The 24,697-nt window shown below is 52.2% G+C and overlaps 2 protein-coding genes across 16 annotated transcripts in view; one reads left to right on the top strand and one right to left on the bottom strand.

The window, feature by feature from the left end:
- HNRNPM (heterogeneous nuclear ribonucleoprotein M) overlaps positions 1-24,697 on the bottom strand; it is a 177,614-nt gene that overhangs the window by 108,553 nt on the left and 44,364 nt on the right. The window lies entirely within an intron of this gene.
- KANK3 (KN motif and ankyrin repeat domains 3) lies at positions 11,077-24,526 on the top strand. Of its 4 annotated transcripts, XM_082456792.1 has the most exons (12): positions 11,078-11,172; positions 14,754-14,870; positions 15,653-16,566; positions 16,600-16,945; positions 17,031-17,130; positions 17,334-17,531; positions 17,640-17,727; positions 18,208-18,424; positions 22,672-22,814; positions 22,943-23,143; positions 23,216-23,314; positions 24,261-24,526. In XM_082456792.1, exons 2-12 carry the CDS (start codon positions 14,837-14,839, stop codon positions 24,336-24,338), a joined length of 2,418 nt encoding a protein of 805 aa, XP_082312918.1. In that variant the 5' UTR covers positions 11,078-11,172; positions 14,754-14,836; the 3' UTR covers positions 24,339-24,526. The 4 variants fall into 4 exon arrangements, with proteins under 4 accessions (XP_082312915.1, XP_082312918.1, XP_082312917.1 ...); XM_082456791.1 differs by having other exon boundaries at positions 15,653-16,945; positions 17,643-17,727; XM_082456790.1 differs by having other exon boundaries at positions 15,653-16,945.

Genomic DNA, 24,697 nt, shown 5'->3' with positions numbered 1-24,697 from the left:
TGCACATGGCATCTAGTTCCCTGACCAGGGATCGAACCCAGGTCCCCTACATTGGGAGCGCAGAGTCTTAACCTCTGCGCCACCAGGGAAGTCCCTTAATAGCTGTTTTAAATAAATACTGAACAGGCTGAAAAGGTTGCTTCTAACATACTGGGATGAGTAACAATGAAATGCACATCCATGTAAATTTCAACCAGGCTCAGAAAGGGATACATTGGCATATGTGAAACCCCAACACGTTCCTGCCTGGGGATAAATATGAATTGTTCAAAGCTGGGGACGGGCGTGGGGGGCAGGAGGGCAGCAGGGAAGCCTGGGATGGTGGGGTCTTTGAGTAACTAGATGGGGAGACAGGGATAGATTCCAGAACTACTCAGGTGGTGAAACTAATAGGATGTGGACGGACTGGTTAGATTTTGAACCTGGGGAGGAGGGTGGAGGGCGAAGCGGGGGACTGGGCAGAGGGAGATGCTGCCCTCTGAGACCCTCAACTGGGGCTGATGAGCCCTCAGGGCTGGGGATGTGAGTGTTGAGGGGCAGACACAGACTCTCTGGGACAGCTGGGCATTCCAGACCAGGGCGGGCGCTGCTCCGGAGTTTCCAATAGGCCCTTGAACTGGCGAAGGAGCTGAAGGCGGCTCCCAAGAGGCTCACATGCGTCCTGGAGTGGCCAGGAGACTAGCTCTCCTCTCCTCTGGCTCAAGCCTCAGCCTGGGATAGGGTGGAACAGAGAAGGGTCACCGTGCTCTACCATCAATGGTCTTAGGAATCTGGAGGGAAAAAAAAGGTTATTTAAGAGATCTAATCCTCTTTTGAGACCCAGAACTCATTGTTCAGTATGAGCTTTGATACAGATAAGAAGGAACATGATACCTAAAACAGATTCAAGTGATGGGGGTGTATTGATAAACATAAAGATTGCTTCCGGCACTATAGAGTTGATAATTTGAAAGCTTAAGATATGAGGGAAATTATCAGATACATTGATTTAGTGCTCTATTTTTAACGTTGACATGAAACAAAGATGGCTTTTTAAAAAGCCATTTTGTTTATTTTTTTGGCTGCATCAGGTCTTAGTTGCGGCTCGCGGGGTCTTCATTGAGGCGTGCAGGAATTTCCATTGCGGCAAAGGGCTGTTTTTGTTGTGGCACGTGGGCTTCTCTCTGGTTGTGGCGCACGGGCTTCTTCTCTAGTTGTGGTGAGCCGGCCCCAGGGCTCTGTAATTTGCCGCACTCAGGCTCTCTCGTTGAGGTGCGCGAGCTCGGTGCGAGCGTGGCATGTGGGATCTTAGCTCCCTGACCAGGGATCGAACTGGAGTCCCTGCATTGTAAGGTGGATTCTTTACCACTGGACCACCAGGGAAGTCCCTGAGATGGCTTTTTCTTTAAGGCTTTTACCTTGAGAACACAGTGTCTGGACTTTAAAAAGTTATTGGCATATCCCAACGATCTGTACTGTTCTAGGGTGTGATAGCTTAGAAGTGAGTATAATTTGAACATAATGCATTTTTAGAGAGTGTCAAATTCAGAACCAGACAGATCCATCTCCTGACCCTAACCGTGGTCCTAAAGTAACTTGCTTGAGGAAATTGGATCCCAAAGATTACAGGTGGGGAATTTTGAAGTGTGTCCGTATTCCACTGGAGATCAAAGAAGCCCAACTAAAAGAATTGTGGACCAACTGACATGACAACTGTGAACTGAGCAAAACTTCTTTTTGAAAGGGCTGTCTTATCTTGAAGATTATGACCTTGGAGGCACTAAGGTGATTGGCAGTGGAAAGAATCAGAACATGAGAAATTCCTTAAAAATTTATTGACAAATAATTTTGCCTATGTTACACATTAAAAAAAAAAAAACCTTTACACTTTGTGGAAAAAAAAAAAAGGGGGCTTCCCTGGTGGCGCAGTGGTTAAGAATCCACCTGCCAATGCAGGGGACATGGGTTCGAGCCCTGGTCCAGGAAGATCCCACATGCCGCGGAGCAACTAAGCCCGTGCGCCACAACTACTGAGCCTGCGCTCTAGAGCCTGCGAGCCACAACTACTGAGCCTGAATGCCACAACTACTGAAGCCTGCACGTCTAGAGCCCGTGCTCCACAACAAGAGAAGCCACCACAATGAGAAGCCTGTGCACCGCAATGAAGAGTAGCCCCCGCTCGCTGCAACTAGAGAAAGCCCGCACGCAGCAACGGAGACCCAACGCAGCCAGAAACAATAAATAAATAAAATAAAATAATAAAATAAAAAAAAGAGAGAGAGAGAGATCAAAGATAATTGCATCTTTCCCCTTCACCCACCCAATCAAAGTGCCTTCTCCCTGTTACATACTTCCACACTAGCTGGAGAGGCTGGGACATTCTTCCAATGCTGCTCGGATATCCTTGGTCCACATGGAGTCCAAATTCACCTTTCGTTCCTTTCATTCAGCAATCAAGTATTTATAGAGCACCTTCTGTGTGCCAAGCATTGTTTGAGGCTCTGGGGACCAGGCAGTGTAGAAGACAGACAGAAAAGTTCTTGCTCATATGGGGCTGACATTCCAGTGAGGAACAGATAGACAGGTATAAGAAGGTTATAAGTGCTAGGGGAAAAGATTAGTGCAGGCCAAAGAGGTGTCTTGAGTGGAGAAAGTGTGGGAAGGTGGCCAGGGGAGCCCCACTGTGACATTTGAACAGAAATCAAAAGAGGTGAGGCAGAAGCTGTGTGGACATCTATGGGAAGAGCATTCCAGGAAGATGGAGCAGCAGGTGCAAAGGCCCTGAGGCAGAACTGTTCCTAGTGGAGCAGAAGGAGTGTGCAGGAGAGTGAGTGGGAGGAGAGAGGAAGTCAAGAGGTGACAGAAGCGGGTCATGCAGGTCATTGTGGGCCACTCTAAGGATTTTAGTTCTTACATTCTGTGAGATGGGAGCCATGAGAGGGTTTGTACAGAGGAGGGATAATGCCTTTGCCCCCAAACTGGTCCCTCCATCTTTCTACCTGGTTATAGTTCCACCCAGGCTGAAGCCCTGTCTTTCTCACCTCCCAAGTCTCACCTCCATCTGGCTCCCCTTCCACCTCCAGCTCCATCTCTCTCTCTCACATCCCCATTTTTATCTCATTCAGTGTTTCTAGGAAAGATAGGACACAACAAATGAACACAAATACACAATACCAATAGCATTCCAATATGGTGAAAGCAGCCAATTAGGAAAAGATAAGAAACAGAGCTTCTATCTACAAAAGCAGCCATCTTTGGTACTTCCCTGGTGGTCCAGTGGGTAAGACTCCACACTCCCAATGCAGGGGGCCTGGGTTCGATCCCTGGTTGGGGAACTAGGTCCCACATGCATACTGCAACTAAGATTCTGCATGCCACATCTAAGGATTCCATGTGCCGCAACTAAGACTCAGCACAGCCTAAATAAATAAATAAATAAATATTAAAAAGAAAAAAAGCAGCCATCTTTCTCCCCCAAAGAGAATAACCTTGAGGAGGAGGGTGTGGTCTGTTTCAAGAAAACTCTAAAACTTTACTAGGAGGTTAAAATAAGACTTGGATTAATTAACAGATGTGTCATGTTTATGGATGAAATGACTGAATCTTATAATGTCAATTATATCTAAATTTATATACAGGTTTTGTTTTGTTTTTTGGTTGCATTGGGTTTTAGCTGCAGCACGTGTTGAGGCATGTGGGCTTCTCTCTAGTTGTGGCGTGCGAGCTTTGTCTCTCTAGTTGTGGCGTGCGAGCTTTGTCTCTCTAGCTGTGGTGCGCAGGCTCCAGAACACGTGGGCTCTGTATTTTGTGACAGGCGGCCTCTCTCATTGAGGCATGGGAGCTCAGTAGATGAGGCGCGCGGGCTTGCCCCTCGGCTGTGGGATCTTAGTTCCCCAACCAGGGATCGAACCCGCGTCCCCTGTATTGGAAGGCGGATTCTTAACCACTGGACCACCAGGGAAGTCCCTCTCATCAGACTTTTGAGAGCAATGCTTTATGCAAGAAGAAAATGGAGTGACATGTTTAAAGATATTCTAGCAAAGAAAATGGGAGCCAAGGATTTTATATCCAGCAAAATTGACTTTCACATATAAAGGATATAGACTGTTATCAACATGTGAGAGCTAAGGGAAGATGGTTTCCATGAGGTCTTGAGGATTCCATTTCAGATAAACAAATGTCTAGAAAGACATGTGTTTATGACTGCAAAGAGTGTGAAACATAACATTACTTGTAAACCTAAGACTGAAGGGCACTAAACAAGGAAGGGTGATGTATGTAATGGATAAATGTTCTCTCAGTGTAGATGCAGTACAAATATATCTATATGATGGCAAAAGGGGAGAGTATATGCAAGAGATACTTTAAAACAGTTTTAGTAACATATTGATGGTAGTATTCGCATTGTTTCTTTGAGACCACTGTGTGAGCAGTGTTCATTAAAGCAAATGAATGATTCTGAGACATTCTAATTCTGTTTTCATTTGTGTTCTTAAGAACCAGGATTTTTGTGGAAGAAAGAAGAAACAGATAGTATTAGTATCCTATTGCTGCTGTAACAAATTACCACAAATTTAGTGGCTCAAAACATTAATTGATTATCTTACAGTCCTGGAGTTCAAAAGTCCAACATGGGTCTCACCAGGCTAAAAATCCAGGTGTCCTCAGGGTTGCATTCTTTCTGGAGTCTCTTGGGGAGAATCCATATCCCTGACTTTTCCAGCTTCTAGAGGCCACCTGCAATCCTCAGCTGGTGGCCCCCCTTCCAGCAATCACAACACTCTCACCTCTGCTTCTGTCTTCACATCTCCTTCTCTGACTCTGACCCTCCTGCCAACACTTATAAGGACTTTTACGATGACATTGGACTCACTGGATAATCCAGGACAATCTCCCCATCTCAAGATCCTTAACATAATCACATCTGCAAGTCCCTTTTGCCATGTAAGGTACCATTTTCATAGGTGGCAGAGATTAGTATATGGACATCTTTGGGGGGATGTTATTCTACCAACCAGAAAGAGGTTGAGTAAAAATCATGCAGTCCTGAAATTGAACTGGAAATATGAGAATGAATTCATAAAGTATTGTATATAATAGAATATGGACATATATATCATATGTATATGCATAAATGTACATTATAATATATTACATATATATTATAATATATTATATACAGATTATATTACGATATATAATTATGTGTTATATTATAGGACAATATATTATATGTTCTCTCTATATTATATTTATAGATATTATATAATATATATATTCCCCTCCTTTTAGCTCTTTTGACCAAGAAAGTCTAGACACATGGCCAACCTAATAGCAAATGAGCATTTCTAACACCCAAACGAATATAATTTCCCACCAAAAAAAGCCCCCAGAGTTTCTGGCTGATGCCAGGTCTGGGACAGGAAATGTCCAAGATGTGCCTGGAACATCTGGTCATAGGAGACAGCAAGAAAACTATCAGAGTTGCTTCAAAAAGTTCCAACCAGTAGAAGCTCCCACTGGCCAGGTGGGCCCACCAGTGAGGATAATGGATTGGAGCACAATGTATTTAAATCCATAAGCTCATAACTACTTAAAGAAAGAGCCAGCCTATAATTATTAGAGAAATGCAAATCAAAACTACAATAAAGTGTCATCTCACACTGGTCAGAATGACCATCATCAAAAAGTCTACAAATAGGGTTTCCCTGGTGGCTCAGTGGTTAAGAATCTGCCTGCCAATGCAGGGGACACGGCTTTGATCCCTGGTCCAGGAAGATCCCACATGCTACGGAGCAACCCTGCGCCACAGTTACTGAGTCTGGGCTCTAGAGCCTGAGAGTCACAACTACTGAAGCCCTTGCGCCTACAGCCCGTGCTCGGCAACAAGAGAAGCCACCGCCCACCGCAACGAAGAGTAGCCCCCCGCTCACTGCAACTAGAGAAAGCCTGCGCGCAGCAATGAAGACAAAATGCAGCCAAAAAAAAAAAAAAGTCTACAAATAATAAACTCTGGAGAGGGCGTGGAGAAAAGGGAACCCTCCTACACTGCTGGTGGGAATGTGAATTGGTGCAGCCGCTATGGAGAACAGTATGGAGGTTCCTAAAAAAACTAAAATAGGTTTATCATGTGATCCAGCACTCCTGGGAATATATCTGGAAAAGACGAATACTCTAATTCAAAAAAGATACATGTGGGACTTCCCTGGTGGTCCAGTGGTTAAGAATCCGTCTTGCAATGCAGGGGACACCAATTCGATCCCTGGTGGGGAACTAAGATCCCACCTGCCGTGGGGCAACTAAGCCCGCACGCCACAACAACAGAGCCTGCACACCACAACTACTGAGTCTGCGCACCACAAGGAAAGATCCCACATGCCACAACTAAGACCCAATGAAGCCAAAAAATAAAAAATAAATAAATATTAAAAGGAAAAAAACCCAAAAGATACATGCACCTCAATGTTCATAGCAGTAGTATTTACAGTAACCAAGACATGGAAGCAAACTAAGTGTCCATCAACAGATGAATGGATAAAGATGTGGTACATATATGCAATGGAATATCACTCAGCCATAAAAAAGAATGATATATTGCCATTTGCAGCAACATGGATGGACCTAGAGATTATCATACTAAGTGAAATAAATTAGACAGAGAAATACAAATATCATATGATATCACATATGTGGAATCTAAAAAATAATACAAATGAACTTATTTACAAAACAGAAACAGACTCACAGACATAGAAAACAAACTTTTGGTTACCAAGGGAAAGGGGGGAGTAAATTAGGAGTTTGAGGTTAACAGACACACACTGCTATACATAAGATAGATAAACAACAAGGACTTACTGTATAGCACAGGGAACTGTATTCAGTGTCTTGTAAAAACCTGTAATGAAAAAGAATCTGGGGAATTCTCTGCTGGTCCAGTTGTTAGGACTCTGCGCTTTCACTGCCGAGGATGTGGGTTCAATCCCTGGTAGAGGAACTAAGGTCCCGCAAGCCTTGCAGCATGGTAAAAAAAAAAAACAACTGAGAAAGAATATATATATACTCTTCGTTGTAGTGCGTGTGGGTTTCCCATTTCGGTGGCTTGGCTTCTCTTGTTGCAGGGCACCGGCTCTAGGTGCCTGGGCTTCAGTAGTTGTGGCTCGCTGGCTCTAGAGCGCAGGCTCAGTAGGTGTGGCGCTCAAGCTTAGTTGCTCCGCAGCATGTGGGATCTTCTAGGACCAGGGATCGAACCCTTGCCCCCTGCACTGACAGGCGGATTCTTAACTACTGCGCCACCAGGGAAGTCCCAAGAATATATATATATCTGAATCACTTTGCTGTCCACCAGAAGCTAACACAATATTGTAAATCAACTATGCTTCAATCAAAAAAGAAAAAAGAAGAAAAGAACCAGCCTAATTTATCACTTTCAGAGGATTATGGGGAATTAATTCACTATTTAGGTAAGTGGTCTCTAAAGGGAAAGAATCAAGCACTCCTACATGAACGTGCCACTAGGTAACCAAATGGAACATAAGGGGAAACATCTGCAAGGGAAGAATTTTAGCTAATAAACAAGGACGAAATTCGAGGAGGAGGACATCGCTATTTTGCATTCACCACCAAATTAGTTCTCAATGGCTGCTGGCCTCATGCAAGGAGAGACAAAGAGTGTGAGCCTGATGGTGAAGGGACGAACGGCACCCACAATTGGGCCAAAGGCATCAAACCCTAGTCTAATCCCAGTTCTGGAAACAACTGCAAATTTGCCTGGAAGATGAAGGACAGAGAACCATGCCAGCGTGCACCACGAGGATGGGATCAGCACCACCCAGACGGTGGGAAACAGCCTGAGTTGTGCAATCGATTTATTGCAAGGCAGGGAAGGGATGGAGGGGAGCCCATGAATTAAGAGACTTAAAACATATATTGTTTTTTTTTTTTTTGCATGTGCAAGACTAAACCACCGTGTCTAGAGATTCAAACTTCCATGATAAACTATTCAGAAATGCCAAGCAGTGATTATCACACAAGTCACAACAGTGGTTACTTTGCGGAGCGAGGAGGCACTGTGATTGGGATGCAGCCTGTTGGAGGGGCTTCTGGGGTCGCTGGTGACATGCTCTTTGTTGACCTGGGTGGGGGTTAAAATGATGTTTGCCTTGCAGCTGAGTTTCTCACACTCAGCGCTATCAACATTCAGGCCAGATGATTCTTGGTTGTGGGAGAATACCCCGTACATTGCAGGATGTTTAGCAGCTTCCCTGGTCTCCACCCACTAGAGACCAAGGACAGCCCTTCCCCCGACTCCATCCTGACAATCAACAATGTCTCCAGTTATTGCTGAATGTCTCCCAAGGGACAAAATCGCCCCTGGTTGAGAACTCCCCCTCAGGAACTCCTTAAGTTATACATTTATTTTTATGTGGTTTCTTGGATCTAGCTCTGTGTGTGTGTGCATTTTTAAATTTTTTTAATTTAATTTTTATTTCATATTAGAGTATAGTCGATTTACAATGTTGTGTTAGTTTCAGGTATACAGGAAAGTGATTCAGTTATACATATACACACATCCATTCTTTTTCAGATTCTTTCCCCATATAGTTTATTACAGAATATTGAGTAGCATTCCCTGTGCTATACAGGGTAGGTCCTTGTTGATTATCTATTTTATACATAGTAGTGTGTATATGTTAATCCCAAACTCCTAATTTATCCCTTCCCCCCCACCTTTCCCATTTGGTAACCATAAGTTTGTTTTTGAAGACTGTGAGTCTGTTTCTGTTTTTGTTGTTGTTGTAGTTTTAATATTTATTTATTTATTTGGCTGAGCCTGGTCTTTAGTTGTGGCACACAGAATCTTCGTTGTTGCGTGCAGGATCTTCACTGAGGCCTGTGGGATTTTTTTTTTTTTTTTAATTGTGGCATGTGGGAACTTTTAGTTGTGGTGTGTGGGATCTAATTCCCTGACCAGGGATCAAACCCGGGCCCCCTGCATTGGAAGCGTGGAGTCTTGACTGCTGGACCACCAGGGAAGTCCCTGTTTCTGTTTTGTAATGCATTTTATTTTATTAAAAAAATTTTTTAAATTCCATTGTAGTTTTTATGGGGGAAACTTGACAGGATTCTACAGTTTATCTGGAAGAAAAAAAAAGACAATGAAAATAGCCCAGGAATTTTGCAAAAAGTGGAGTATCAGATATTAAAATATACTCTAAAGCTACTGTAGTTAAAACAGAACGGCACTGGGACAAATAGAGAGATGAATCTCTGGAATAAAGTAACCTGCCTCCAATGGGCCCCATTTTATCAGATAAAGTCTGAGCTGCTTCAGACACACCCTTCTGCCTGTCCCTCCAGCTCCCCTCCCACCAACATCATGACTTAGTCAAAGTTCACCATATCTTCCTTTGCATGTGCATTTTCCCCTGTCTGGAGTACCTTTCCTTAAGTGTCATCCCTACAGGCTGTCTCCCCAGATCCTCTACGACAATGATGTGTCCCCTTTTCTCTTCCCATAGACTCCAGCTCCCATCCCTGTTACCCCCTTACCATAAACCATAGCTTGAAAATCTGTCTCCTCCTCTCAGCTTTGAGGCCCAGGATGGCAGGGATTATGTTCCCCTCAAGGACCTGCACAGTGCCTGGAACACCGTAGGTGCTCAATAAATGTTAAATTAATAGGGGAAAAATCTGTAGACTCACTTTTGATCATAATATTTTCCAAATGGGTTAAAGAGTTCAATGTAATTTCAAATCATTCTTTAAACAAACATTTAAAAAAAATTTTATTGAGGTAGGACTTCCCTGGTGGCACAGTGGTTAAGAATCCGCCTGCCAATGCAGGGGACACAGGTTCGAGCCCTGGTCCCGGAAGATCCCACATACCACGGAGCAACAAAGCCCGTGTGCCACAACTACTGAGCCTGCGCTCTAGAGCCCGCGTGCCGCAACTACTAAAGCCCGCACGCCTAGAGCCCGTGCTCCGCAACAAGAGAAGCCACTGCAATGAGAAGCCGGCGCACCGCAATGAAGAGTAGCCCCTGCTCGCCGCAACTAGAGAAAGCTTGCGTGCAGCAACAAAGACCCAACACAGCCAAAAATAAATAAATAAATTTATAGAAAAAAAATTATTGAGGTATAGTTGATTTACAACGTTGTGTTAATTTCTGCTGCACAGCAAAGTGATTCAGATATATATATATATATATTCTTTTTCCTATTCTTTTCCATTATGGTTTATCACAGGATATTGAAATAGTTCCCTGTGCTATATAGTACGACCTTGTTGTTTACCCATTCTCTATATAATAGTTTGCATCTGCTAATTCCAAACTCCCAATCCTTCCCTCCCCCACCCCTCCTCCCCCTTGGCAACCACAAGTCTGTTCTCTATGTCTGTGAGTCTGTTTCTTCAACAAACATTTATTAAGTACCTACTGTGTGCTCGGGGCACTGGATGAAACAGTGGCCAAAATCAATCAGTTCCCTGTCCTTATGGGGAGACAGATGGCAAACAAGGAAACAAATAAATAATAGATTTTTTTCAGATATTGAAAGTATATAGCTATTAGATTCATAAAACAGAGTGGCTGGAAAGATAGTGACTGGAGAAGGTCCACGTTAGGCCTTTAGGGGACTGGAACACACAGGTTGAGCCCCCAAAGGCAGGAGAAGGTGGCCAAGTGAACAGGTGCAGGGAAGAACAGTTCAGGAAGATTGAGTAGCATGCTCAAAGGCGCTGCGGTGGGAAAGATCCAGGGTCCAGGTCCCTCACCCAGACACTGGGACAGGAGCGTCAGTCCTTCCAGCTTCCACCCAAGGTATCTTCCAAATACACAAATCCCACCGGGTAAACTGTCCGGCTTAGAGTGTTCCCGAGGCTCCCTGTCCCCTGTGGATCATATCCAAGCCCTTTAGCCCTGAGCTGGGCACCACTCGGCCTGTGCGCTTCCCACTACGGACCCGAACGCCCTCAAGGGCAATCACTCCAGGCCCCACCCCAAGCCACGCCCCACACTCTCAGCGCCGGGACAATGCGGTCCATCCCGCCTCACCATTGGACAGTTTCGGAGAGCATGGAACGCTGGTTGGCTGACATGGCCGTCAGTTAGAGTCAAGGCCTTGATAACCGGTCCCCGAGCTTCGAGGGGGCGGGCTCGGGTGCGGGCGCGGCTGCGGCTGCGGCTTCAGGTAAAGCGCCAGCTTTCGGGGCACCGATGGGGTCCTGGGGGGATCAGGGTAAGCAGCGGGACGGGGCGCTGCGCTTCTAGCCCCTTTGCGGGCTCAGCGCGCTGCGACGGGGCGGGCGCTGTGTCCTCTGGCTGGGACCCCTCCCACACTGGGAGTCCCGGGTGGGCGGCGAGCAGAGTCGGGGGGCTCTGGATTCTTGAGGTCTCCTACTTCCCGCCCTTCAGGAGCGAAGTGGGGGGTTTTGTTCGCCCCCTGGCGCCGCAACCGACTTCGGGATGCTTTCACAGAGTCCCTCCTGGACAGCCTGGGGACCCGGGTCCATCCCCTCGCTCTGGACCTGAGTGTGTGTGCGTGTGTGTGTGTGTGTGTGTGTGTGTGTGTGGCGGGGGGCGATTCGGAAACGGTGTTGGGGGGAGGGACGGATGGCCCCCGGGCCGACAGACAATGGACAACGGATGGAACCGCCCGGCGGCGTTTCCTGTAGGAAACTGCTCTGTCTCCGTGAGGCCGTCCTGAGGGGACAGGGGGGTGGGGGGTGCTGACCTCAGTACCTCCCCCTCCCCCCATCATCAGCCTCCACTCCCACTTCAGGGGTCTGAGAGTCCCGCCCCAAAGTTAGGGGGTGCCACCACCCAGAGCCTCAGTCCGGGAAGACGCCCCCTCCCCAAGACCGGGATCTGCACTGTCCGCCTCGTACCCCACCCCTCAGGTTTTGTGAGCACAGCTCGGAGTCCCAAAATAGTCCCTGGGGCGGGAGTGGGGGCGTGTGGCGTGGGCTCTGACGGCCTAATAAGGGGGTCTCAGGCAGAGGATCCGGATCTAACCTTGCCAGCTCGGGCAGGGAGCGGAGGAGAGGGGAGGGCAGTTGCACGCCTCCACTCCGGTGAGGCTGCAGCCCCTGGAGCCGCCACGGTTTGGGCCTGCTCTTCCCATCGGGGACACACGCAGGAGACAGGCGGGAGTGCAGGCTGGGAGGGCCGACCCCCTCTGGCTCTTTGCCCCTCCTAAGGAGGGGAGGGCTGTTTATAGAAGGCCATCAAGTGGAGGGGTCAATGCAGAAACACTGGCAAAGCTGCTGGGTTCAAATCCTGCTTCTGCCCATGTACAACTTTGGCTGGGTCACTTAATCACTGTGTCTCAGTTTCTCCATCTGCACAATGGGGGAAATAATAACCTACCTCAAAGGGTTTACCTAGGATTTTTGTTTAAGTTAACACCCATAAATTGCTTAGAATAGAGGCTAGCCCGTAGTAAATGGCAAAAGTCATTGGCATATTTTTATTTCCCATTCTTGGGGCATCCACCCATTTTTCAGGTCAGTCTCTGGGTCTGGCTGCTCCAGCTGGTTTGGGTCTTAGGAATGGCTCACAGCTGTTTTTTTGAATTCCCAGGGTCTCAGATTTGGGTGTAACCAGGTCCCTGGGGGGGGGGGGGCTGACTCCACGGAGTCACACGGCCAGCTGTGTGTGAGGCAAGCCCAGACCCCTAAGCCCCAGCCCAGGTTTTTTCCATGACCCAGCTCTTCCCTGGCAGTTTCCTGAAAACAAGTCCTGAGAGGCACTGGCTGTCCTCCGTATTGCCCTGCTGGCCGGCCCCTTACAGCCAGTGTGAGGGGACGGGAAACAGCTGCTTCAGGACTGGAAGTTCCCTGTCACTCTCCCTCCTTGGGGTGGGTTGGGGGAGGTGTCAGGGACCCAGGCTGGACAGAGATGGTGAGTGGGAGGGTTCCCCCAGCTGTGGAGCAGAATGAGTCAGGTAGACCAATGGGTGCTCAGTTGCTGGTGGGTATTAGGCACGCAGGTGGTCATCAGGAGTGCAAGAGACCAGAAGGGGTGACTGGGAAGGTTGCCAGGTGGTTAGCACAGATGGGCAGTAGGTCAGGAAGAGTACAGATCAGGTCTGGCAGGCACCTGCTGGTGGAGGGCTGGGCAGACAAGAGGTCTCCCCCAGAAGATGAAAGCCCAGTCTGAGGGCATTTCCCATAGGCAATTGACTTAACTGCTTTATGCCCTCATTTCCCCCATCTGGAAAAAGGGGGAAACATCCTACCTTGCAGGATTATACTTGTGGGGGGGGGGGTTACATTTAATCAGGCCAGGCATAGAGTAGGCACTCGATACAAGGTGCTTTCCCTTCCCTGAGGGTTTTTCATGTGAGCTCTTCAAAGCCCCATCTTTCCTGCCCTATGCTCTCTGAATCAAATTTCTGGACTCAATATTTGTCCTTGTTAAATATCACATTATTAGATGTGGCCCAATCTCCCCAGTTTCTTAGAGCCTCCATCACATCACCTGAAGTGTCTCTATCCCTTTAGCTCTAAGCATAGCCACAGCTCTGGGTTTTTTGTTTGTTTGTTTGTTTTTGTAGTTTTGTTTTCTTCTTTTTGGCCTCAACACATGGCACGGCTTGTGGGATCTTAGTTCCCTGACCAGGGATTGAACCCGGGCCCTCAGTGGTGAAAGCACCGAATCCTAACCACTGGACGACCAGGGAATTCCCTAGCCACAGCTCTGACAACCTGGGTGCTTGTGGTTCCACTACAATCTCTTACAAGCCAAGGGCAGAGCCCTGTGGCACTCCAGTAGAGACATCCCAGGAAGACTGGTATCCATTGATTTGCATCCTTGGTGCATCTGGCCCACAACTCTCCATCATTCCTAAAGGATCTCACAAGTGACCCTGGTATAAATTCAGATGTACATGAGCCCTCGAAGGGCTTCCAACCCTCGCCTTCCTCTTCTGAATGTTCACACTCCACCCCTTTGAGCATCAGTTTCTAATTTTCCCCAGGGACGGAAGAAAACTCAGCAGGTCTGGAATGCACCTCACCCTGCCCCCACCCCAGCTGCTCTTGTTCTCTTGACCATCATCCTCTTTTTTTTTTTTTTTTTTTTGCCACGCCATGTGGCATGCAGGATCCTAGTTCCCCAACCAGGGATCAAACCCTTGCCCTTGCCGTGGAAGCACGGATTCCTAACCACTGGACTACCAGGGAATTCCCCTCTCTTCTCCTTTTGATGCCCTTCCTGCCTCCTCCTGCCCAGCAGGCGGAGGCCTGGCATGTGAGGGTCCCCACAGTCATTCATTCCAAACTTTCTTTTTTCTTTTTTATAAATTTACTTATTTAATTTATTTATCTTTGGCTGCGTTGGGTCTTCATTGCTGCACGCGGGCTCTCTCTAGTTGCAGTAAGCGGGGGCTACTCTTCGTTGCGGTTCGCGGGCTTCTCATTGCGGTGGCTTCTCTTGTTTCAGAGCATGGGCTCTAGGCGCACAGGCTTCAGTAGTTGTGGCACGAGGGCTCAGTAGTTGTGGCTCACGGGCTCTAGAGCACAGGCTCAGTAGCTGTGGTGCACGGGCTTAATTGCTTCGCGGCATGTGGGATCTTCCTGGACCAGGGCTCGAACCTGTGTCCCCTGCATTGGCAGGCGGATTCTTAACCACTGCGCCACCAGGGAAGTCCCCATTCCAAACTTTCAAGGCCACTTGAGGGAGGAGGGAGGAGGGAGGAGAGAGCCTCTGTGTGTGGGGGGTGTTGGGGTGGTGGTGGAGAGGACCTCTTGGGTCTGTTTACTCACTCAGAGTCCGGACTGACCCCAGAGGCACAGCCAGAGGGACAGGGCCCAGCCCCACTCTCACCCCCTCTGGGGGCTACTCCAGGAAACATGGCCAAGTTTGCCCTGAATCAGAACCTGCCTGGTAAGTGTGCAAAATGGGATTTGCATGTGTACAGATCCACACTTGGCACCCAGATGCAGAGCCCTGCAGCTCCCTCCTTTGCAGAGTGGCCAGAGGGCCCTTTATAAAGGTGGACAATGTCATGGCTTAAAATCTGCCTCTGGTGCCCTGTCACAGGTGGAATAAAACTCCATCTCCTCATGGTGGCCCAGAAGGTTCCCCACAGTCTGGTCCAAGCCCACATCTTCTACTCCTCTCCTCCCTCCCTTCCCTCTGCTCTGCACATCCTCGCCTCCACCGGCTCTTACTCAGGCCCACCCTGGTCATTCCACCCCAGGGCCTCTGCATGGGCTGTTTTCTTTTAGGAACCTCCTGTCTCAGCTGCTTCCTCCCCCTCATTCAGGGCTCAACTTGTAAGTCCCCTCCTCAGGAAATCTGCCCTGACAGCCAGAGCCCAAGTCTGTCAGTTATTCTCTATTTCATCTTGGAATTATTATTATTGCCCTAAGCACCATTTGGAATGACTGTGTTTATCTGTCTCCTATAAGAGGGCAGGGATGCTTGTCTTGTTCACTGCTATGTCCGCAGCACCTAGAAAAGTGCTTGGTACATAGTAGGTGCTCAATTAACGCGTGAACGCTCGACTTCTTGGGAGCAGAGAGGCGTTTAAGCCTTGGGTGTGCAATCCAGGTGTGCAGGGTTTGGTGCAGGTGGAGTCGTGCAGGCGTGTCGTGGGGCAGTGGGGACGCGCTCTCCGGGTCTCTCTGGCTTGACGCCCCTCCACGCCCCTATCATGCCCACAGAACTGGGCGGCCCTCGCCTGTGCCCCAGCGCGACTGGGGGAGCTCGCAGCCCGAGTTCGCCCTACTCGGTGGAGACGCCCTATGGCTTCCACCTGGACCTGGACTTCCTCAAGTACGTGGAGGAGCTGGAGCGCGGCCCAGCCGCCCGTCGCGCCCCGGGCCCCCCGCCCGCGCGCCGACCCCGCGCTCCACGGGCCTGCCTCACAGGCGCGCGTAGCCCAGGCGCCTGGACATCTTGCGAGTCCCTGGCCAGTGACGATGGCGGAGCACCGGGCGCTCTCTCCCCGGGCGCGCCGTCGGGGCTGATGCTGCCGCCGCTATCGCCGCGCGCACCCGTGCGCAATCCGCGCGTCGAGCACACGCTCCTGGAGACCAGCCGGCGGTTGGAGCTAGCGCAGGCGCACGAGTGCGTGCCCAGCCCCGGCCGCGCGATCCCGCGCAGCCCGCGCGGGTCCGGCCACAGCAGTCCCGCCCCCAACCCGGCCCTGGCCTCGCCCGGCCCTGCGCAACTGCAGCTGGTGCGCGAGCAGATGGCCGCGGCGCTGCGGCGCCTGCGCGAGCTCGAGGAGCAGGCGCGCGCGCTGCCCGAGCTGCAGGAGCAGGTGCGCGCGCTGCGCGCCGAGAAGGCGCGGTTGCTTGCTGGGCGCCGGCAGCCCGAGCCCGACGGGGAGGCCGAGGCGCGCCCGGACAAGCTTGCTCAGCTGCGGCGGCTCACCGAGCGCCTGGCCACCTCTGAGCGCGGTGTTCGCGCCAGGGCCAGCACCGGGGCTGACGGCCCCGACGGGTCGGCTTCTAGCCTCAGCGAGGGTGCGCTGCAGGTCCTCGACGGGGCGCCCCAGACGCGGGATACAGGCACCCAGACCGTGCCGGAGACTCAAGAGGCGGGAGCCCAGGCGGTGCCCGAGACCCAGGAGGCCGGCGTGGGGGCAGCTCCCGAGACCCTCGAGGCGGAAGCGTGGGTGACGGAGGCTCTGCTGGGGCTGCCCGCGGCCGCCGAGCGCGAGCTGGAGCTGCTTCGCGCCAGCCTGGAGCATCAGCGCGGGGTGAACGAGCTCCTGCGGGGTCGCCTGTGCGAGCTGGAGGAGGCCCGCGAGGCTGCCGAGGAGGCACAGGCAGCCGAGGAGGCACAGGCAGCGGTGGCGGCCCGGCCCCAGCCGTGCGAGGCTGCCACCCAGACCCCGTGGGGTTGTGCCGAGAGGGCCACGCAGACCGAGCCCGCTGTGGAGGCCCCTGCCCTGACGCAGGAGAACCTGCCCGGACCCACGGATGGGGACAGGGCAGTGGTACCCGCAGGTGAGTCCCCCTCCCCGTCCCTCGCTGAGTCCTGGTTTGCTGGCCACCGAATTCGAACTCAGTGTCTTCATCTGATCTCCGCCAGGTACCCTCAAATCCATTATGAAGAGGAGAGACGGTACACCTGGCGCCCAACCCAGCCCCGGACCCAAGAGCCTGCAGTTCGTTGGGGTCCTCAACGGAGAGTGAGCACTTTCCCCCTCCCCATGGCAGCATCTTCTGGGACTGGAATGGGGTTTGAATCCCAGCCCTGCCCCTCGCTCGCGGCGTGGTCTTGGCAAGCCTCAGTGTCCTCATCTGTAAGATGGGAACAGCCACTCCCACCTCGCAGGACTCCAGAATGAGCCCCCAGGGGAGGCTCAGCAGATGCCTCCCACCCTGCCCCCAGGTACGAGAGCTCATCCAGCGAGGGCGACAGCGACAGCGAGGACGGCGCTGACGAGCTCCCGAGGAGCAGTTCGTCGGGCTCAGGAGACGACAGCGGCGGGGGATCCGACTCCGGGACCCCTGGCCCTCCCAGCGGCGGGGAGGCCCGGGACCCCGAGCCGGAGGCAGAGCCAGAGCCTCAGCCGGGTGCGCAGGGGAGGTGAGCAGCGCCGCGGACACGGAATAGGAACGGCTGCTCTCTTTCCCGTCTCCCCACTCCCCACCCCAACCCCTCCTTAGCCTCTCCCTGTCTCCGTCTCCCTGGCAGTAGGTGCGAGCTGAGCCCGCGTTTGAGGGAGGCGTGCGCAGCGCTGCAACGGCAGCTCAGCCGGCCCCGCGGAGTCGCCCGCGACAGTGTGAGTGCGGGGAGAGGCCTTCGCAGGAGTCATAGGCCCGCCAGGGACCTCCTCTGACGCCTACCTAGGGAAGAGCATCGGGTTCTTTAGAGTTAGGAGGGTCCCAAATTCCGTCACCTCGCGCCAGGGCCCTCCACGGATCCCAAGCTCTCCAAAGGGCTCTTCGCTCCAGGACAGGGCTGATCTTTCTCTGATTTCCCAAAAGGGGTCCGCCCCAAGCCCCAGCCCCACTCCCGGATTCCCCAAAGACAAGCGCTCACCGCCTTCCGCCACTTCAGCTTCTTCCACAGCCTCTTCCTCAGAAGGGCAGCATCCCTGCCCCCTCGAGCCGGATACCCACACTAACTGTACTCCCTCCTCGAAAGGGGCGTGGCCCTAGGGGCGACCATCCTCCCCTGCCTGGGTTCCCAGCCCCGCCCCCACACCCTCCCTGCCACCCCGTCCTGGACCCTCGCCGATGTCTTTCCCCCGTCCTGGCAGGGCGCGGCGCGCCTGGTGGCCCAGGAGTGGTTTCGAGTGTCGAGCCAGCGGCGCTCTCAAGCGGAGCCCGTGGCCGGGGTGCTGGGCGCGGTGGTGCGCCTGGGACGTGAGCTGCTGGAGCACGTGGTGAACCTGACGGATGGCAACGGGAACACAGCCCTGCACTACAGCGTGTCCCATGGGAACCTGGCCATCGCGAGCTTGCTGCTGGATACAGGTCAGCATTGAGGAGGGGTGGGGAGGGCAGCAGGGAATAGGGAGCCAGGGAAGGGAGAATCTGGGCAGGTCCTGGCTGGGAGGACCTGGAGAAGGATGCAGAGAAGGGCTGGCCAGGCAGAGGGCACCACTGGCCCTTCTCTGGAGGTTACATGACCCGTTGTGGATAGACTGACCGCTCTGAGCTGTGAGCTCTGCCCTGACCTGCCTCTCACTTTGCAGGGGGAGGGTATTCTGGGCTTTGGGATTGGTTAGACCTAAATGTAGAGGAATTACTTCATCTCACCAGCTTTAGCTTCCTCCTTTGTGAAACGGGGGATGCAATGCCTCCCTCTCTGGGCAATTGTGATAACACACACGTAGAACAACGCCAGGCACGCAGGTCAGTCAATGGTCCCCATGCCTTCTGTCCCTGAATCTCCAGCCTTGGCGTTCACCTCGTTCCTGAGCCCCAATATCCATCCACTGCCTCTTCAGCCTCCAGGGGAGGTACTGACTGGTCAGGACTGTGACTGCCTCCCGGGCTGGGACACGGGGCCTGCAGTCCTCCACCACCAGGTTCTGCATTGGCCCCATCTCACACACATTTCTATCATCTGTCTCAATGTTTCCCCCTCTGGAGCAGAGATACATACATTCAGGTGTTGCTGAGCCCACAGACACATATTGAGAGCCTTCCAGGTACCAGTGCAGTGCCAGGATGGGGGTGGGCCACCCCCATGGGACTCACAGCAGAGGGGACAGTGGACAGTAGACAAACTGATTGTCCACCAAGAGCTCTCCTGGGTGTCCTCCTTCAGGTCCAGTATCCTCTGGGGCCTGCCCTGCCTCTCATTCTCACTGCAGGCTGAGGCAGGTCCTGCTGTCCCATCCCGCATGCCATCCCCCTAAATACACAGATCCATCCCATTTCTGCAGGTCTTGGTGACCCGGGGGGAAGGGCACAGCTGCTCTGGGCTGGACATGGAGCTGGGGCTTGGGAGGAGGGGACAATGCATGAATTCAAAAGGTATTTCCTGGGACTTCCCCGGCGGTCCAGTGGTTAAGACTCCACACTTCCAATGCAGGGGGTGCGGGTTCGATCCCTGGTCAGGGAACTAAGATCCCACATGCTGCGCGGCCAAAAAAAAAAAAAAAAAAAAGGTATTTCCTGGGCAGCTCCTGTCTTTTTCTTTTTTTAAGCTTAAGTTCTTTTCTTTTTTTTTTTTAAATAAATTTATTTATTTATTTTCGGCTGTGTTGGGCCTTCGTTTCTGTGCGAGGGCTTTCTCTAGTTGCGGCGAGTGGGGGCCACTCTTCATCGCGGTGCGCGGGCCTCTCACTGTCGCGGCCTCTCTTGTTGCGGAGCACAGGCTCCAGACGTGCAGGCTCAGTTGTTGTGGCTCACGGGCCCAGTTGCTCCGCGGCATGTGGGATCTTCCCAGATCAGGGCTCGAACCCGTGTTCCCTGCATTGGCAGGCGAATTCTCAACCGCTGCACCACCAGGGAAGCCCGGCAGCTCCTGTCTTAAAGGGGGCTGAGGACTGGGGCTGTGGAGGGTGGCAAGGCAGTCATCTTGGTTGCAAGGCCCGAGGCTCCTTGGATCCTCTTATTCCCTGCATTTGAACACGCCCCCCCCCCTTCAGCTCCAACTTTCCAGACCTTGCCGTGGGCTTTCTGGTTCTCACATGGGTCAGCCCCTCTGGCCCTCCGCTCCCCCAGGACCCAGAGCCCTCAGTGCACCCTCCACGCAGGGGCTGTTTCCTCTCATCTCCCTGGAATGAAGGGCCTGGACATGGCTGTGTCCTCCTTGTTCTTTATCTCCACTTCCAGACCGTTTCCCCTTCCTCCTTTAGTCCCATCTTGGAGCCTCTAATTGATCAGACCACTACTCCCTCCGCCCCTTCTGACTTCTCCCTCTCACCTCGTCACTCTTCATTTCTTGAATCTTAGCTCCTGGCTGGTTCTCCTCCTCTCCAGCCTAATCCTCACCAATATCAGTTTCCTGATGAATGATCCCTCCCACTTCTGGCTTCTCAGTTCCTTTTTTTTTTTTTTTTTTTTCTGGCTATGCCACAAGGCATGTGGGATCTTAGTTCCCCAACCAGGGATCGAACCTGCACCCCCTGCAGTGGAAGCATGGAGTTTTAACCCCTGGACTGCCAGGAAAGTCCCTTCTCAGTTCCTTGAACTGCTTCTCTCCCTTCACCCTGACATCAGCCTTACACTTGTAAGGTCACCACAACACCTTGATGTCATCAGTAACTATGCCCCCTCCATAATCTCACTTCCTAGCATTCTCTCCTGAACTCTCACCTTCCAACATCTCAGCTCACTGTCTCCTGTTGCCCAACTCCCACAATCCTTGAACCTCGTGGGACCAGTATCCATTGCTCCCACCCCATTTCACTGTTCTGTCTCCTTGCCTCCTGGCCTATCATTAACTACTCCGTTATGTACCCTTTCAAACCCATCCCCATACCCCTCCCTTACCTCACCCTACTTGCCTGGCAGACCCCAGTGGGGCACACAGTAGACCCTCAAGTGTTTGTTGAATGAATGAATAAGCTTTCATGAACAGGGGCTCTGGGTGTGTGTGGGGGGGGGAGCGGAGATAATTATCAATTTTACTTGATAGTTGTCAAGTAAACAATTTCCAATAGGGGTAAGGGCCATTACAAAATAAAACGAGGGGAGGGAATCAAGAAACAGGGTGATCCTTTAGCTTAGCAAGGCCTCAGGGAAGGGAAAGGGAGAGGGAAAATAGGTGGGTCCCCTGGCTAGCTGCAGAGACCCCACTTTGGTTATTTCTCAGCCCCCTTCTGTGCCCAACACCCTCCACCAGGGTCACAGAAGCTTGTGGATGGAATGGACACCTAGAGAGTATGCCACACAACTAGGGAACGCCTTTAATCCTGACTTAACCCTTTTACTCCCCAGCCGGTTGTCTCAGATCCCCTCTCACTAGGGCACCCTCTCCATGACCCTGATCCACTCCTTTCCCCAAACCTCTCCCACCCATTCATCTCTGCAGACTGTCCCTAGACTTGTGGAGCTTTCAGAATGGTGGGGTACATGAGCGTTAAACATTCTGGGGAATGAGGTCCAGAAGTAGGTGCTGTGCTGTGAGGAAGAGGGCCAGGATGGTAACAGAACTGACCCCAGAGGAAATGGAGCTGATGTCTGTGTTCAGTTCGGAAGGATAGGCAGCAGTAACCAGGCTGTTAGTTTCCTAGGGCTGCTGTAAAAAAGTGCCACAAAGTACCACAACGTGGGTGGTTGAAAAGAGAAATTCATTTTCTCGCAGAAAGTCCAAAATCAAGATGTTGGCAGGGCTGTTTCCTTCTTAAGGGCTCAGAGGGAGAATCTGTTCTGTGCCTTTCTCCAAGCTTCTGGTGGTTGCCTGCAACCCATAGTGTTCCGCGGCTTATGGCAGCTTGTCTTCTCTGCCTTCTGCATCACATAGCTCTTTGTCTTTGCTTCTTCCGAGGATACCAGTCATATGGAATTAGGGCCTACCATAATGACCTCATCTTAACTTGATTATGGTTTGCAAAGATCTTATTTCCAATTAAGGCCACATTCACAGGTACTGGGTGTTAGGAGTTCAACATATCTTTTGGCGGGGCGGGGTGGGGGGGTCGGACACAATTCAATCTGAACATAGGCTTGGGGGAGAAAGGACAACTCTAGAGGAAGGGACAGAAGTTGATAACAGAGCCTCAGAGGCGGTGGTGAACAACGGCCTGTATTCCAGGTGCAGTGGGGAGACACAGGAGGGCTCTAAATAGGTGACGGGGCCAAATTTCTTTTGATCTCTTTCTGGCTGCTGCATGGAAACTGGAGTGGACTTGGACACCAGGGGGGTCCGGCTGGCATTTCTCTGGGGGATCAACAGTGGTGGCTTGGTGGGTAGTATCCGTGAAAATAGAGACGTCCATTTATCTCATTTATCGAGCAGCTACTAGGTGGCAGGTATTACTCTAGGTACTGGGGGATACAGCAGCGGACAGAACGAAGCCCCAACACAGTTTGAAATAGGGAGGTGAGGAAACTTCACTGAGATGAGATGCGAGCAGAACCCTGAAGGTAAGGGAGGAGCCATGTGGATCTTGGGGGGAGAGCTTTGTAGGCAGAGGCAACAGTAAAATCACGCATGACCCTCAGTGACCAACCTGACTGAACAAATGAACCTGAGGCTTGGAGGGAGGCGAGTGGACTAGGGGGTGTCGGCTTCTTGGTGGACTGACCCCTCTTCTCTCTCCCAGGGGTCTGCAAGATTGACCACCAGAATCGAGCTGGCTACTCCGCCCTCATGCTGGCCGCACTCACCTCTGTGGGGCGAGAGGAGGACATGGCCGTGGTCCAGAGGCTCTTCCGCATGGGCACTGTTAATGCCAAGGCCAGCCAGGTGTGTAGATACCTCCTCCCTGGCTCCAAGTCCAGGGGTCTTTTCCACTTCTGGAGCCAGATGTCTGTGACCCCCCGCTTTCCCCCGGAGCCCACACCAGCCCTGTCCCGTTCTTTCCCATTCCCCAGACGGGGCAGACAGCCCTCATGCTGGCCATCAGCCACGGCCGCCAGGACACGGTAGCGGCCCTGCTGGCGTGTGGCGCAGATGTGAACGTGCAGGATGCAGATGGGGCCACAGCGCTGATGTGCGCCAGCGAGTATGGGCGCCTGGACACTGTCCGGTTGCTCCTGGCCCAGCCAGGCTGCGACCCCGCCCTCCTGGACAACGTGAGCCACCATGGGGCTGGTGGGGTAGTCACGCCTTGGTTCAGGGACCTGACTGTCCCTATCATCCCTCAGGAGGGCACCAGTGCCCTGGCCATTGCCCTGGAGGCTGAGCAGGACGAGGTGGCCGCCCTGCTGCACGCCCACCTGAGCTCAGGCCAGCCCGGTCCCCCGGTGAGTGCAGCCCCAGGCCCCAAGAGACAGCTTCCCAGCTGCACAGCTCAAGGATCCCAAGTGAACCCCAGGAAGGTGGCTTCTCTTCATGCACCCCGGGGGAGTACCAGGGGTGGGGAACCTGTGTCTGAATTCTGTGTGGCTGGGATTTGATGTTCAACCTGCAGAACACCCAAGGGCTAGACACACCTTCACTTTACAGGTCATGAACCTGAGGCCTCCAGAGGGGACATGCCGTAAGGTCAGAGTAGAGCTGTCAGACCTAGGTCAGACCGTGTCGTGTCAGTGGACTGCCTGTTACTGCCCCCAGGGAGGCTCACAGCAAAGGAATAAGGGGCCCTTTAGAGTGAGGGGGCAGGGGAGGGGGTGCAGGCTCCCCACAAGTCAGAGCTTCAGGGTTGGAGACGATGAGTTTGCCAGCAGCAGGCAGGAAGGGCTGGTTTGGGGGCAGAGCACTCAGTTTGTCCCCAAGGGGGAGAGGCTTATGTTCAAAAGGCAAATGCCAGGCTGTTCTCAGCACTTTCATAATTAAAAATCATCCTGGGAATTCCCTGGCAGACCAGTGGTTAGGACTCCGCACTTCCATTGCAGGGGGCACGGGTTCAATCCCTGGTCAGGGAACTAAGATCCCACATGCCTAAAGAACCCAAAACAAAGCAAAACACCAACTCATGCTGTGAGCCTAGCCGTCCCGCACTCTCCTGTAGAGATGGGGGAAAGGAGCCAGGGAGGCCAAGTGCCTCTTCCAGGTCACATGGGACAGAGGCGGGATTCAAGCCCAGGTGCTCTGGCTCTGCTGTAAAAGGTGGGGTTCCTGCTTAGGCAAGGTCAGTGGACAGAGGCAAGACCTCCACTAGGCTAAGCAGCCCTGAGTCGAAGGGGGCTGAAAGCCAGTGTCCTGCCTACAGGAGACTGACAGGAGCCCCCCCTCAACCTCTCTCACCAGCTGCCCTCTGACCGAACCACGGCCAAGCCTAGTGAAGGAGGCTGCAGTGACAGTGGAGAGGACCCCCCACCTCAGTGACTAGCCTGACACACTGGACCTGGATTGGGGGAGAGCTTTCCCTTGCCCACCTCGACCTCAGGGCACAGCAAGGGTCAGGGTCCACAGGGAGGGGCTCAGCTTGAACTCTGCAGGGTGAGGTGGGGCCTGAGGCACTCTGGTCCACTCACTCCTCCAACCTTCTCCCTTAATAAAACATTCCTAACTCAGCTTGTCTTGTTTTGGAGATACACACAGACACGTGGTTCTCCCTCAAAAAGAAAACGCGTTGTTGGGGAAGACAACCTCCCCGCCCCCCTTCCAGGGTGCAGTGGGTCAGTGCAGACCATCTGAGGGTCCCATGGGAGAGTTTTATAAGCTTAGTGGCAACCCAGACAAAA

The sequence above is a fragment of the Balaenoptera physalus genome, assembly GCF_965194825.1.
Source record: "Balaenoptera physalus genome assembly, chromosome: 3".
NCBI classification, from domain to species: domain Eukaryota; kingdom Metazoa; phylum Chordata; class Mammalia; order Artiodactyla; family Balaenopteridae; genus Balaenoptera; species Balaenoptera physalus.
The sequence above is the reverse complement of the archived record's forward strand: the minus strand, read 5'-3'. Positions and strand labels throughout refer to the sequence as shown.